The sequence below is a fragment of the Cervus canadensis genome, chromosome 11 (assembly GCF_019320065.1).
Source record: "Cervus canadensis isolate Bull #8, Minnesota chromosome 11, ASM1932006v1, whole genome shotgun sequence".
NCBI classification, from domain to species: Eukaryota; Metazoa; Chordata; class Mammalia; order Artiodactyla; family Cervidae; genus Cervus; species Cervus canadensis.
The window spans coordinates 31011339-31027175 of record NC_057396.1 but is presented as its reverse complement, the minus strand read 5'-3'; the positions used below and the strand labels follow the sequence as shown (position 1 = coordinate 31027175).

At 50.2% G+C, this 15837-nt stretch overlaps 1 protein-coding gene across 9 annotated transcripts in view; it reads right to left on the bottom strand.

Annotated features, from left to right (window-relative positions):
- The window catches only part of GRAMD1B (GRAM domain containing 1B), a 260267-nt gene that overhangs the window by 114934 nt on the left and 129496 nt on the right, over positions 1 to 15837 (bottom strand). For 2 of the 9 annotated variants that reach the window (XM_043481187.1, XM_043481188.1), the window contains exon 4: positions 10999 to 11149. The exons of 6 other annotated variants lie outside the window; for them this stretch is intronic. In XM_043481187.1, coding sequence (XP_043337122.1) covers positions 11041 to 11149 — 109 coding nt within the window. In that variant the 3' untranslated portion in view covers positions 10999 to 11040. Of the gene's footprint in view, positions 1 to 10998; positions 11150 to 15837 lie in introns of those variants that run through there. One more of the 9 variants, XM_043481186.1, reaches the window with a different exon arrangement.

Below are 15837 nucleotides of genomic sequence, written 5' to 3'. Positions count from 1 at the left end.
CCAGGCCAAGTGGTACCCACAGGTCAGGGCGAGGAGAGCTCGTGGGAAGAGGCCAGCTGGCGGGTGCTGAGCAAGTGCTGGGGGTAGCAGGAGGGGAGAAGGCTGGGGGGGCAGTGGGACGCGGGTGTGAGAACCTCAAGAAGAAGGGACAGGCCCTCAGATGGAAGCAGAAGGTGCTGTGCAAGGAGGTGCCAGAGCCACAAAGCCAGAGCCCGGCAGGCAAGGCCGAGAATGCAGAGGGAGAGGAATACGCCCGGTGAAGCCACTCACCTTGCAATAACATTCAGACTGACTGAGGCCTACACAGGAGCCGGAGCAGGCGGCTCACACCCCCCGACTCCACTCCCAGAGACTCACAGCCTCTGTCTAAAGGTACATGAGAGCAGCCGGCAGCCGGCTGGATCTGCAGAGGCCCCTGGCTCTCTCTGGAGCAGCCTGATTGGAGGAGCAGGATGACTTCATCCGGCCCCATTCATCACTCTAGGTTTCCTGCCCAGCAGGGACAGGCCGCTCCGCTGGCAGTGACTACAGCTTCCTCTCTGGCCCATTTCACCCGGGCAACCTGGGATAGGCTGTGGCAGTCAGGACAGCCTCGGGGAGAGGGATCAGAGCGCCCCGGGCCCTAGGGGGAAAGGGGCACGGGCTTCTCGAATTTGTGGGGAAATGCAGAGCCTCTACTTAAAGCACAGTACACGTATCCATTCCTCCGAGTCTGCCAGGTGTCAGCAGCAGCAAGAATGCAAAAGAGCAGCTCCGCTTCTCAGAACCAGCAAGGAAACAAGCTTGTGTGCTCTGGTGAAGCTCCAGTCTTCCTGCTGGAGTTCAACCTAACACACTGGCATCTTTAGATCTTTCTCCCAATCAGAGAGAACCACCTACGGACAAGCAGGTCAATATCCCGGGGCATCCCTAAGTACCTCCTTCCATTATTCTACAGCAGCGCTTCTAATGCGCTAACCTGGGCTTGCTGTTAGGGACTTCAAGCCTGTAATTTCAGACCTGCAAAAAGTGATAGGTGGATGAGACCTTAAAGTTTCAGCTTCTTTTTACAGAGAAGAAAACCAAGACCCAGCAAAAAAGCAAAAGGATCCAAGAAAGTTCTCCCAGCACTTGTTCCCCAATTCCACACAGATTTTCCCCCAGGGGTGGTGAGATCCTGAGAGAATTGATGCCCTCATTCCCCAACTTCTGCAACCCAGCCCCCAGAGCACAGAAAACCCAGCAAACCAAGGGTTAAAGGGAGAGATTAAAATATAGCAAATAAAAGAAGAAGGCAGTGACCCGAGGTCTCAACCCTTACCACCTGCACCTGCCCTCATTCTTTCTAGTACCTGCTTCTGTTCAAGCCTGACTTCACAAGGAATCCAAGCAGTCAGGTAACCAGCACATCAAGGAAAGAGTTTTCCAAAAGAATGATTACATCAACAATTCCCTAGTTTATTTTACCAGCATCTGTGGGTCTGGCAGGAATAATAACAGTAGCAATTCCCATTGGTACAGTGCTCCATAATTTACATGTTTGCAAATTCATTACTTCATCTGACACTTTCAGGCATCCAATGAGGCAATATTGTTTTCCCCATTTCACAGATAATGAAACTGAGATTCAGAGGCTTTAAGTGACTTGCCCAAGGTCACACAGACAGCACAGCAGAGACTCAAACCCATCCATGTTCACTGACTCCAAATCCCCTTCCACTAAACATTATTCTATCAAATTTCTCACCCCTCAATCTATCCCCAACTCCTGCTTCCCAGGACTACAAAACACATAAAACCTCAGTTAATTTGCAACTTCCCTTTGAGACTCCACCTTTCCGTTGAAGATGGCAAATTAGAAAATACACTATCAAACATTAGAAGAAAAAAAAAATCCTGGACCCATCTAGAGGGTACTGTATAAATTTAGCAAATCTCCTGTGTCTGATGGAAACTGCTTTTAAAAAGAACCATTAATGGGCTTCCCTGGTGGTGCAGTGGATAAGAATCCACCTGCCAATACCGGGGACAAGGGTTCTATTCCTGGTCCGGGAAGATTCCACATGGCTCGGGCTACTAAGCCCATGCTCTAGAGCCCTTGAGCTGCAAATACTGAGCCCATGTCCTGTAACTACTGAAGCCTGCCTGCTCTAAGGCCCTCGACCCACAACGAATGAGCCCCTGTGCTGCAACTACTGAAGCCCAACCACCAAAGAGACAGCAAGTTACAACTACTGAGCCTGAGTGCTGCAATTACTGAAGACCGTTCGCCTAGCGCCTACGCTCTGCAACAAGAGAAGCCACCGCAATGGGAAGACTGTGCACCACAGCAAGAGAGTAGCCCCTGCTCTCCAGAACAACAACAAAAAAGAATCATCAAAGATTCATTCATATATAAGCAGAAAAGTAGGCCAAGACACCTGACCAAATTGATTAACCATCAAGATTAAAATTAAGGAGGGAAAAAAGATGCATATTCTGGTTCCTGGAGGTACATTCTTTTCCAGCCATCATCAACACCAGACAGATCACTGCTCCCTTCCCTTTCCCATCTTAACTCTATCAGCCAAGGGCCACCAAGTTCCATACACCTAAATGAAAAAGGACAAGGATGAGAGTAACAGAAAATCATGCAGGCCAATGAATTGTTTTTCATTAACTCATTGCCTGGTTTCCATAAGCCCTAGACTATTGTCACAGATACCTATTCAACCTGAAGTGAGAAAGAGACTTGGTCAGTATCACAGTGGTGAAATTCCATCATACTCCCACAAAAATAGCAAAGGTGTGGGGCGTGCCAGACCCACGTCTGTCAGCTCTGCTCAGAGGCCAGGAATATGCCTTCTGACTCTTGCTGTGGCCCGCAGGCCTCTCTGTTCCTGGGCTGACAGTCAGATGTACAAAAAGATGGAGAGCAGAAGGTTGGTACCCACAAATGAGGATATTCTGTTTCATAAGAATCACACAAAAACCAGACCATGTTAATGGGACTTCACCCAGTCTCCCCAGGGACCAAACACATTCACCTACTCAGTTCTTAAAAGCATCCACTTCACACAGCCCTGGATGATGAGCTTGGAGATGGCGTTTAGAAGGGGTGCTTCACCAGAAACATTCATGTGTATTTTATAAAACAATTCACATGTCCTGAACTCAGAGGACGGCAGAGGAGAGTGCTACTAGCTACAGAACAGACAACCTAGAAGCTGGGGCAGCAGGAGGAGATAGGGGATAGTGCTAAACTTTAATGAGAGAGAAGAGAAGGATTGTGTCCCTGAGTCCAAAGACACCTCCCCCCAAAAAAAAGACAGAAAAGAGAATGACAGGGAAGGGAAAAAAGGAAAGAGAAGTTAATGCAGAGTATCTAATTAAGAAGCCACTGAGTCTGCACCTCTGCTACTTAACAGCAAGAAATTGATCTGGATGATTCCTTATAGGATAAATAACTCCTCTATTCCATGCATTTGCTTTCTGAACTAGAAATCAGAAGCTCTCCGACAGCTTCATCTCCTTACATTTTGCCTAACGTTTACTGAAAATATAGACAGACCGATAGATAGACAGACCGATAGGTAGACAGACAGACAGATAGGCAGAGAAAGGTTGGGGGGGGAGCTCTTTATAACATCACTACAACATTTTCTCTCCAGGGCAATTACTCAAACTAATTACATGCATGCTGCCTGCTCAGTCGCTCAGTCATATCCGACTCTTTGCAGCCCTATGGACTGTAGCCCACCAGGCTCCTCTGTCCATGGGATTCCCCAGGCAAGAATGCTGGAGTGGGTTGCCATGCCCTCCTCCAGGGGATCTTCCTGACCCAGGGATCGAACTTGCATCTCCTTCATCTCCTGCATTGGCAGGCAGGTTCTTTACCACCAGAGCCACCAGGGAGGCCCAATTACTTTACCCTAGATATTATATTCTAACTGCTTAATCACCGTACTTATGTACCAAGTTAAGGAGGGAAAAACAACAACCCAGACACTTGAAAAGAGGCAACAGTGACTCTGGGCAGGGGCCGGTTAGGGTGTTGGGTGGGGTTCCAAGCACCCAGTCTTAGAGGACAGCTCAGAGGCTGGTACTGCACCCGCTTTTTCAGAAGCACCTCCTTGGGCACCTGCCTTTGGGAGGAGGCACTGCCCGGAAGAAGCAGGACTGGCTGTTTCAGACCCTGGTCAGATGAGCCGCGCCTGCTGCACCGAGCGGCTGTGGGTTCCCTGACTGAAGGGCGGTGGGGCAGCCTTGTCTGCACTGCTTATTAATGTGCAGCTGGATCACGGTGCCCGTCCTGAGACCACAAGTACAGATCAGGTGCCTGTGCCAAAGAGCTGAAATCCCTTCTCTCTAGAGTCTGACTGTGAACGCAAAACGGCAAAGAAACAGGGAGAGTCTCCCAGCATGACAGACCTTGAGAGGTCGCTTGATGTGTGTTCTCCTCGTATACAGAAAACGGCAGCTTCTCTTAAGAGAAGAAGAGACAGAACAGGAAAGGGGGAGACAGAGTGCCAGTGAAAGGGGGCAGAGTGTGTGAGCTCCCACGATGGTGACTGTGTGTGTCTGATGGTTTGGAAGGCGCCAGAGCCTCTCTATCAGCTCTTCAGAGGCAGCTGAGCCTCACGGCAAGCCTGCCTCTCAAATCCTCCTCCTCAGGTCTGAATTCTGACTCAACTGCCCACCCCGCTGTGTCACCCTGGGGAAGTTACTGCCTCTCTGTGCCCCATTTCCTCATCTGTGAGACAGGGGTCACACTATCCCTCAACTCACTGGCTGCTATGAGGATTAAATGAGATAACATACGGAAGGGGATCAGAAGTGCGGGAGACCTGGGTTCGATCCCTGGGTTGGGAAGATCCCCTGGAGAAGGGAAAGGCTACCCACCCCAGTATTCTGGCCTGGAGAACTCCATGGACTTTATAGTACATGGGGTCGCAAAGAGTCGGACACCACTAAGACTTTACTTCACTTCACAGGAAACTTAACTAAAACGTTAAGAGCTTTTAAAAAAAGGAACATTTCAGCGGTTCATTTCCTGTCTCCCTCCATCCAAACGACCTCTCCTCACCAGAGCAAACATTTTAAGACCCCTGCTGGGGTGACGATGGTGGAAGTAGACTGGACAGAAAACAATCCCCGGCTCCCACTGCTTTTTCAGTAGAATGAAGGCATTAGAGCTGTGGGGTGAGACAGTCACTAGAACAAAGGCAGAAAAGCAATAAGAAAAGACCACCCGGAGACATGTGCACATAACGCTGAAGGGTCATGGACACTGTGGGGACACAAAGGGGAGTTCAGGGGAGAAAGCCATCAAAGAACAAGGAAAGACTCCACATGAAAATAAGAAGGGAAAGAAAGATTCATGAAGAAAATCCAGGGCTTCCCCGGCGGCTCAGTAGTCAAGAATCCACCTGTTAATGCAGAAGACATGGGTTTGATCCCTGGTCCGGGAGGATCCCACATGCCACAGAGCAATTAAGTCCATGCATGAAAACTATTGAGCCTGTGATTTAGAACCTGGGAGCCGAACTACTGCGCCCACACACCCCAACTACTGAAGCCCGTGAGCCCTAGAGCCCGTGCTCTGCAACAAGAGAAGCCACCACAATGAGAAGCCGGCGCACTGCAATTAGAGAAAAGCCCATACAGCCATGGAGACTCAGCACAGCGAAAAACAACAAACAAATAAATAAAATTAGAAAAAAAGAAATAAGAAAATCAGGAAACCAATCAGACTGGAAGTGGGAGGAGAAAGGAAACTAAGCAATTCCACACTCAAAGCGGAAATTTCCACGAGAGGGTTTAACTGAAGTGTCCGGAGGAGCCATGGCTGGAGAGAAACTGCCCAGCAAGAGGGAAACTAGGGAGCCGGCAGCTAATCCTGCCAAGTGCAAGTCTGACTTGGTCTCGTGAAGCTGAGCTGCTCCCTGGACGGCACCCTCCACTGGCTGGATGAGGGGCCATGCCAGGCCACCCACCTCCCATGGGGGCTCACTTAGGGAAACCCATAGCTCAGGCCAGACTCCGAGGTCTTTGCTAGGACCACTGTGGCTTCACATCAAAGCACGTCAGGGTACCAGACATCCAAAGGGAAGACCCAGATGCCTCACCCACCAGCACTTCCCAGGACCTCACAAGCAACAGGAATATCAACAATACTGCCTGGACATCAGCCTCTAGAAGTGGACAGGGTACTATTGCATAGTGATTAAAAACTAGAGTCAAATTACCTGGATTTCAGCCCACCACTTAGCAGTGGTGTGTTCCTATGCAAGTTCTGACACTTCCCCAAGCCTCAGTTTTCCTATCTATATAATGGAGGCAATAGTTAATACTATTTCATAGAAAAATGGGGAACCTGACAAGAGCACAGTGACTGACACATAATAGGCACTTCCCACAAACGTCAACTAAAATAATGTTGCCTGTATGATGACTGTTTTAAGGACACTCAGGAGTTGGGAACAGCGGGAACTCCCCGAGTTCCCTCAAATCCCTAGGCCATCTGCACTTGGTGCCAACGCAAAGCTGGCACTGTCTGATCACACCACTCCTGCCCTGACTCACCATCCCCAGCGGAGTCACTCTACTTCCAGTCAGCAGCTGGTCCCTGAGCGAGACTTCCACTTGACAGATTTGTGCAAGTGCTTCAGAAATAGGAAGGGTCAAAAATGCCTAAGATGGGTAGTCCTCCCACTCCTCTCGCTGGAGGTTGACGCCTATGCCTGTATCCATTTTCACAAAAGACTTCCAGCCAGCCAGGTAGCAGAGGACCTCAGAGCCCTTCCCACCAGGGTTCAGGGTGAGAGGAGATGAGAAGCCACGGGATTATCTGAGCGGGGCGGGGGGGAGGGGGGGGCGGTGTCAGCAGCCAGGGGAGAGGGGAGAAGGCCAATCACACTGCCTGACCTTTTTACGGTACACGTTAACGGGAGCTGTGCATGTTGCCATTGTACAACCACACACTCTACTGAAGACGGAGGCGGTGGAAGTCAGGGTGGGAGAGCCGGGGGCCCGCCAAAGGTCACTAGGACATCCGCTGGACCTGGATGCGGTACCCTCTAGCGACTACTGCTGAAACCGAGAGGAAAACAAGATAAGGAGACAGATGGAGGTCACAGATCCCTGGGAAGGCCTACTGAACAAGAGTGGCTCACTCCCCCGTTGTTGCTCTCTGCAGCTGCCAGACCAGGCCAGCGGGAGAGTTAAGGAGAAACGAGGGCAGGTCCCCGAGTCCGAGTATCCTCCTCCGGGTCCCAGGTTTCTCCTAAGGGACCGGGGTGCGGGGTGCGGACAGAGGGAGGGCTTCAAGATAGTGGAGGGGTGGGAGGCGGGGATCACCTTCCTCCCTGCAAATACATCTCCTAAGAGACTGCGAACGCAATTGAAAGTGCATATACAGAACCGCGCCAGTTCTTGGACCAGGGGCTGGGGAAGAGATGTGAGCCAGCAGCACCCGAGGGAAAACATGGAGAGCATGCCTCCGGAGCCGACCACCCGCTCCAGACTGTCCTTGGCTTTTCTTCTGAAGGAAACTGGCTCCAGTGCATCCTTGGAGCTGCCACTGCAGCGCTTACATCCAGAAAACAAACAGACCATTAAGCTATGGAAGCTGGGTGGGGTGGGAAAAGAACAACCACGGAACCATGCTATTTAAATGTCGGAGGAAGAACTCATGGGCCCCAGAGGGATCCGAGCTGAGGGTCTAAGAAGAACATACAAACCCATTTGCACAGCAACACCAACCAGCAATTCTTCCTTGGCATTGGCCGTTCCCGTCCCCAGTGTCCTCTCTCAGCTACGAGGTGGAAGGTGTCCTGCCAGGCAGACACCCCAGCCCTCCACAACTGAAGGAGTGGAGTCCTGGCCACACCCTTTGCCGTCTCTGCCTGCTGACTCACCACTGATCTCAGCCACCATTGAGGGATCAGATGGCCACTCCCTCCTCTCCTGGGAAGTCACCACCAGCAGGGGGTGCTGGCAAGCCCAAAGGGACGTGAACTTTTGCAGGTCCTGCGGATGACCACAGGGGCTTCACCTGGTACCTGCTGGGAGGTAAGAGTAACAACAGTTCTGTTCTGCAGTTGAGGCATAACGGTGAAATGGAGAGAAAGCTGCATAAAAAGATACTGTCAGAGATGTACCAAAACTTTTGTGCATATAACTTGTTAGTTAAAATCCTAAGGCACTATGCAAAATCAGCATGGCATAGGAACCATAGGATTCCCAGATGGCTCAGTGGTGAAAAATCTGCCTGCCAGCACAAGAGAGGCAGGAGATGTATGGTTGATCATGGGTCGGGAAGATCTCCTGGAGGAGGAAATGGCAACCCACTCGGGGAAGATCCTTTGGAGGAGGAAAAAGAAACCCACTCCAGTATTCTCAGCTTCCCTGGTGGCTCAGATGGTAGAGTCTGCCTGCAGTTCGGGAGACCAGGGTTCGATCCCTGGGTTGGAAGATTCCCCTGGAGAAGGAAATGGCAACCCACTCCAGTATTCTTGCCTGGAAAATCCCATGGATGGAGAAGCCTGGTGGGCTGCAGTCCATGGGGTCGCTAAGAGTTGGACACGGCTGAGCGACTTCACTTTCACTTTCCAGTATTCTTACCTGGAGAATATCATGAACAGAGGAGCCTGGTGGGCTCCATGGGGTCACAGACATGACTGTGTTGGGCATGGCTGAGCATGCACTTGCATGCACGCACAGGAAGTATACTCAAAAAAAGATTAAAAAAACAAAAATCTATTTGGCCTCTGGGCATATTTAACTATTATTCAGAATCACTGTGGTCTTTTCTCTCCCTGTTTCTTGTTCTGTCTGATTTTGAAGGTTTCTGAGAGATAAACTTCATTAAAAGACTAGCTCATACACTTCCACGTCTGACTCTTCAATTCTAGGAAGTTGATAACGATAGGCCCACTAGATATAAGGAAAAGCAGAGGTTCCTGCACTGGACCCCCATGTGTATCCTCTTTTAAGGGGAAGTCATAAAGTGGTGCAAATAAAACTTGAGCTTTGAAGTCAAGTGGTCAGCTCTGCCACTGACAAAGAAAGACAATGGACCTTGTCTTATCTAGAAAATGGGTAGAATAGTAACTTCCCTTCCTGGTCACTATTATGATTAAATAAGAACAGCAAATGAAAAGCACAGCATTGAGCACATAATAAGCTCTCAAAATAGGAGCTATTATTAGTGATAACAAATAATACCTCAGATATTGTGCCCACAAACGAAGCACACAGACACTCTGTTGTCTTGCATTTGTTCTTCTCATTTGTAGATTTGCAGTAATTTCTTATAATTATATATTTCTTTACTGAAAAAGACCCCAATGAATGTACTTAGCCGATTTCCCATTATGGAAGTGATTCATAGAGAGGCAGATAACCACTTGACATAGATAGTGAAGAAGAAATTCATGAATTAGTAAAGAATAGAGAGTTTCTGGCCCCTCAAATTCCTTGTTAAGGGCTCCTCAGTAGGTTTCTGTTCTGTACCCTTATTTACAGGGACAACTGATGTCAACTCTCAGCCAGAAGGGAATCCACTAATTGTTTAAGATGCCAGGAAAAGGAAATGTGGGTAATAGCTGCTGCACTTCCAGAGGGAAAGGAGTTGAGCAGGTGAAGTGTTCACTTTGTGGATCCCAAAGCAAGTGTGGCATGGAGCCAAACCAATAAACTAGAGTTTCAAAAGTCAACCCAGAATTCCACTTACTAAGTCACCCATCACGCTCACACAAAGAATGACAAAGGGAGCTTTTGTGTTTGTGTGTGTCGGAGCGGGGATACTCAGACTTCCTCCACTCCCCCAGCTCCCCCAACCCCCAGGACCAGTTCCAACCAGGGCAGCAATGGGATTCTCTGCATCTCAGTGGATGAGCTGCCTCTTTTGGATTAAAGAGGACTGGCAAAGAGAGGGAGAGAGCTCAGCACTTAACTGCTTGTGGCTCCTGTATCTGAAGATAAGAAGAGGCACTGAGCAACCTGAAAAGTGATGACAGATAAGATTATGATTATGACTTCATAATCAGAATTATTCATAATTATTCATGAATTGTTCATAATTCATATTCATAATTATTTCAAATCATATAAGATTATGATTTCTTATGACAGATAAGAAAATGATTAATTACACATCCCAACCCACCCTTGCTGCACAAGGGTGATTCTTGGGCTATGCAGAAGGTAAGGGAAAAACACAAGACAGACACTGACCCAGCATCCCAGGTAAAAAGGGACCAAGGGTCTGCCAGAGATTCCCTAAAACTGATGTCACCAGTCAGGACAGACACCTAGGTCCTCCCTGTTCCAGCCACACTAAATCGGATTTTTGTTTGTTTTGGCTCCTCTGGGTCTTCCTTGCAGTGCATGGGCTTTCTCTACTTTCGGTGAGCGTGGGCTCTAGGGTGTTCTAGCTTCAGTAGTTGCAGCCCACGGACTCCACAGCCCAGCCCACAGGCTTAGTTGCCCTGCAGCATGTGAGATCTTAGCTCCCAGAGAGGGGACTGAACCCATGTTCCCTGCATTGGCAGGTGTATCCTTAACCTCTGGACCACCAGGGAAGTCCCTTAAATTGGATTCTTGATACAGCTCGAAGGTTGCAGGCTACAGAGTGTGTTCTCAGAGACACTGGCACGGAAACCACTTGGGAAATATGTTATCTGTGCAAATTCCTAGGGGCTCAGAATTGGAGAGAAGGACCCAGGCATGTGAATACTGAATTAGCTCTGCAAGTGATTCTGAAACCTGTTAAAAGGATGAGGACCACTGCCTTAGAACCTGGGCTCCCAAGCTGGCTGCTCTTTATCAAGCAGATATAAACACTTCCCATGCAGTGAGGGAAGGAGATATTAGAACTTATGTTTATACTTTTTAGCTCATCCTTTTAAAATGTCCACTTACTTATATAATATACAGAATACTTCAAACAGTAGTGCAAGCATACAACTTCTGTACATACATATATTCACACATGACATTGGTGATACCACTCAAAAATTTTTTACTGATGGGGTTTGCCACCAAGCTGGAGTATCAAATAATTCTGGAAACATTGCTTCAAAACAAGGAGTGGCCTCTGCAAATAGCTGCTCTGAGCTTACAGTATTCCTCAGTGTCATGCTGAGAAGAGAACCCAGGGGTTTGGGCGTCCAACTGCATTTCAGCTCTGGAGTAGACAGGAAGACAAAGAATGCACCTCAGAGCAGGACAAGCCTGAAGGTGGGGTTCTGGCCTGAGCCCCAAGCTTCATCCACTCACATTCCTTCTTCACCCCGGCTGATAGGAGAATACCGTTTTTCCCAGCAGGAGGTGGAGATGCTGGGGAACAAAATTTACTAGCCAACCTGCCAGTGGTCCAAATCTAAACCCCAGCGATGATATCCACAGACAGGGAGTGGTGTGCTGAGCTATAATTAATAACCCCTCTTTCTCAGGCAGGAAAGGAGAAATGCTGGAGTAGGAGAAACAAGGAGCAGGTGATGGCTACACCTGCAGACAGTTCTGCTGACAGCAACAGAAGCCGGAAAGAGGAGCTACAAACTGGGAACTTGGGCGGGGATGGGCAGTGGGGGGTGGTGCAGGCAAGCTGGAGAGCCCTGCCCCCAAAGTGAGGGCTGAGCCCAGACCTAAAATAAGGTTCCCCTTTATGATCCAAACGCCTCTGTGCTGTCTGCCCCAGCACATCCTCTGAGTATACGCGTCTGAGGATCAGAGAAAGGGGCATGTGTGAGAGGCAGTCACAGATCAAAGCATTTTCAGGACCCCAAAACTATCACAAAGGTTAACAGATGTTAAGGGCTACAGCGGCCCTCTGTCTGGGCCACAGTCACAGAATCCCACGATCACAGAACATTAGAGCTCGCAAAAAGCTTCAGACAGGCATTCAAATTCCAGGTAGTCACGTCACAAATATTTATTGGGCACTGACCATGTGTCAGGGCTTCCCAGGTGGCGCTAGTGGTAAAGAATCTGCCTGCCAATGCAGGAGATGTAAGAGACGTGAGTTCAATCCCTGGGTCGGGAAGATCCCCTGAAGGAGGAGGGCATAGCAACACACTCCAGAATTCTTGCCTGGAGAATCCCATGGACAGAGGAGCCTGGTGGGCTACAGTCCATGGGGTTGCACAAAGTCGGACACGACTGAAGTGACTTGGCACATAATCACACACCATGTTTCAGGCACAACACCAAGAGTTGGGTACAACTAACAAATAAAACAAACGCGGTCCCTGCTCTCATGAAGGTTAGGACAAGCTGGGGAGACAAACAACCAAGTAAACAAGTAAATACAATTATGACACCATTAGTGCCAAGATGTAAAGGAAGCTGAGCTTCACTGGCTCAGCGGTAAAGAATCTGCCTGTAATGCCGGAGATATGGGGTTCAATCCCTGAGTCAGGAAAATGCCCTGGAGAAGGGAATGGCAACCCACTCCAGTATTCTTGCCTGGAAAACCCCATGGTCAGAGAAGCCTGGAAGGCTGCAGTCCATGGGACTGCAGAGTCAGACACACACACACATAAAGGAAGCTGGGAGGCTGAGGACTGGAATTGACTTGACTGGCTTCCCTGGGTGACTAAGGAGTCATCAAACACCACCTCTCCTAGACTCACTCTGACCAAGTCTCCAGCAACGGTTCTCTGAGCGCCAAACTGACCTTCCTGTCGGCCAAACTGTTGGCCTGAGCCGACAGCAATTCCAACGGAAGCCACCATTTCCTGCATGCCGGACACAGTACCAAGTGTTTCTCCCATTTTATTTCATTTTGATCCCCACAACCTCCAGAAAGCAGGTACAGTTATCTCCATTTTCAGACAAGGAAGCAGATGCAGAGAGGATAAGATGATGCTGTAAAAGTGCCACAGTCAATAAGTGGCAGAGTTCAGATTTAATCTGAGGTCATCCCTTCGTCTTCAAAGTGCAGTCCTGAGTCCCATGTGACCACTGGACAGAGACTGCTGTCCCTGCCACCAACACCACAGGGTTCTGCCATGGCCCGCTGGGGGTCTGCCGTGCGCCCACAGCTCTGGGTCGTTGGTACCCGGGGAGCCTCCACCTTAGAGTGAGGACTGGGTCTCTGTTCCCCAGCCTCAAACCTCCACCTGAAAGCTCCCTGGGGAAAGCACCCTTGTCAACAGACGGCTGAACACGCGTGGGCGTCCACGCCTGAGTGCAAGTGTGTGTGGGAAAGAATCCAGACCATCACTGACCACTTCCAGCCTGTACCTACCTCCAAGACCCACTGTGCCTCTTCCTACCTTTCTTCTCCCCGTCCTCCCCTCACCCCATCTGTCCTGTCCTTCCTAGCCCTGTGCTTCTCTTCACAATTCACAACTGCCCATAAGCTTACATGACGACTCCCCTCTCTCTCCAATGCCCACCAGCCCCTGAATTTAACTCTGATCCTACAAGTTGGGATCTCTCTCCCCTCCAGAAAACCTCTCCCATCTTCCTGTCACAAAGCCCAAGGTGCAGTGTGTTTGGCAATGAGGTATCTACCTCTCTACATTGGTAGATAGTGTATCTACCACCCCACGATTCTGCCAGGTTCAGGGCCCACGTTAGCAAAATGAGCCACGCACCTGGTTTAGGCTCGGACCTCCTCAGCAGTTTCGCAAGTGAAGTCCCCGGTGAGCAGATCGAGGTGGGAACACACAAAGGTCCCTATGCACAGGTCCCTATCACTGGACGGAAATTAACACCCTGAAGATCCCAGAGATCGCCCCGAAATCAGGCAGAACACACCATTCTCTCTCTCACCTTTCTTTCTCTTGGGAACCCCGAGTTCTTTACCAAGTGAAGTAATTTACCATGAAAAATAACGATCCCCAGCCAGTCATGAAGAACCCAGAGAGCCAAGGAAGCTCCCTGGAGACAAGGTCCACTCAAGCAACACACCCTCCGAGGAGCGCACAGCCTCATTCATTGCACCCCACATCCTTCACCTTCAGCCTCTGCCAACACACCTCACTCCTTCTTGGGGACCTGTCACCGGCAAGGAACTGCAACATCCCCAAACACTGCAGACAACCCCACAGCGCTCCCGCCTCTGTGATGAGCCCCGGGTCACCCCAAACCAGCCAAGGGCCACGTCCATCCAGGGGCCCTGTACCTACTTGGCTCGTAGAAAGGACAGCTTCTTCCTCAAGGAGGAGACGTGGTGGTGGCAGGCCTGCTTCACAGCCGTGCTGCAGGACACCGTCTGGGGGCGCAGGTTCTGTACCATGCTGGGCTCAGGGCGGAGCCCACCACATGGCCACAAGGACCTCGCGGGCTGGGGGCTCGCTCTAGGGCCGCAGCTCCTGCAGCTCCTGCAGCTGTCGACCTGGACCCTGTACCCGAGCTCTCCCCGCCCTGAGGTTCCACACAGAACACAGGCGGGTGGAGGGCCCGGGCTGGGAGGGCCTCAGGCTCCGACTTAACCAGGATGCCCCCTGCCCGCGGCCCGAGCCACAGCTCCACACCGAGCCTCCTCCACCCTCCCACATCTGGCAGCGCTCCGGGCACTTGGTGAGTCTCCTCTCCTCCTTTGTCCTCAGACAAGGAGGATGGAGCTGTACCTGCACGTGATGTCAGCTGCTGGAAGTGGGGTGGGGTGGGGGGAGCACGGGCACTGCTCCCAGAGGGTTTGTTACTTCTGGCTCTTTCCTCCCGGTGAGGGAGCTGACCGGGGAGATCACCTGAGTGTCCACGGGGCCGTGGGGAATTCGGCAGCCAGGCGGGTAGATGGGGCTAGACTGCCCTGGAGATACAGGATTTGGGAACAATTTCTGGGACAGAAACTGAAAACATCTTTCCTTTTAATAGGAGGCTAGCTATTCCGATGGCCAGACCTGAGCTGGAAGAAATGGGCTTGCTTTCTGGCCTTGCTCCAACTCCAGGGGCGCCAACTCCACCTGTGTTGGTTTCTCGTTGGTTCATTCATCCATTCCACAGACATCTGCTGCTGAGCACTTACCCTGTGCCACATATGAGATACCGTTTCTGGCCTCCAGGGTCTCCCAGGCTAGAGGGGAGATGGATAAGTGAACCAAAGAGTGCACAGCACAGGGCAAGTGTCGGGCAGAATTAACCACAGCCTGCTCAGTACCATGCCTAGAAAACAGACGTGATGAAACCTGCCTTCCCTACCTTAACTGGAAGAAGTGAGGGCGAGTTCTAGTAAGACATACACGTCTTTGAAGCTCATCAGAGAAGAAGTAATATAAGAAATCTACAAATTAACGACACCCAAGCCTCATACTACTCCCACTCCACCTTCCTTGATCGTAGGAGCTGATCTTTTTTTCCTATTACACACAGGAAAGGGGTGCTGCTGCGAGTAACCTCCTCACCTTCCTATCACATCACCTGTGAACTCGCCTGCACCCACATCCACTATCCTCTCACCCATCATCTAGATGCGGGGCACCACTAGCCCTCTATCTATCTCACCACTAGTCCTCTCACCTCTGATCTAGATCGATCTCTTCTCACCTCCTCCAAACCCATTTCCTTATCTCTCAGCAGAGGCACCATCCAGCAGAGCACGATAGAATCCTAGGACCAACTCTGAAGACCTCCCCTCTCTCACACCCCTTGTCCAGGGCATCACAAGTTGAGGACATTTTATCCCCTAAATGTATCTGGAACTCACCTACTTTTCTCCCCCCAACAACCAGCATCCCACATCCAAGCCACCAATATCCAGTCCTTTGCCTGAACTATTCTAACAGTCTTCTAAGTGTACATCCTTTCCCCAACTTGCAATCTATCTAGAATCAGATCTGACCCCGTCGGCTCCCTTCTTAAAACTTTGACTGCTTCCTAGTACTCTGAGCGTAAAGACTCGAGTCCTTGTCATGGCCAACCAAG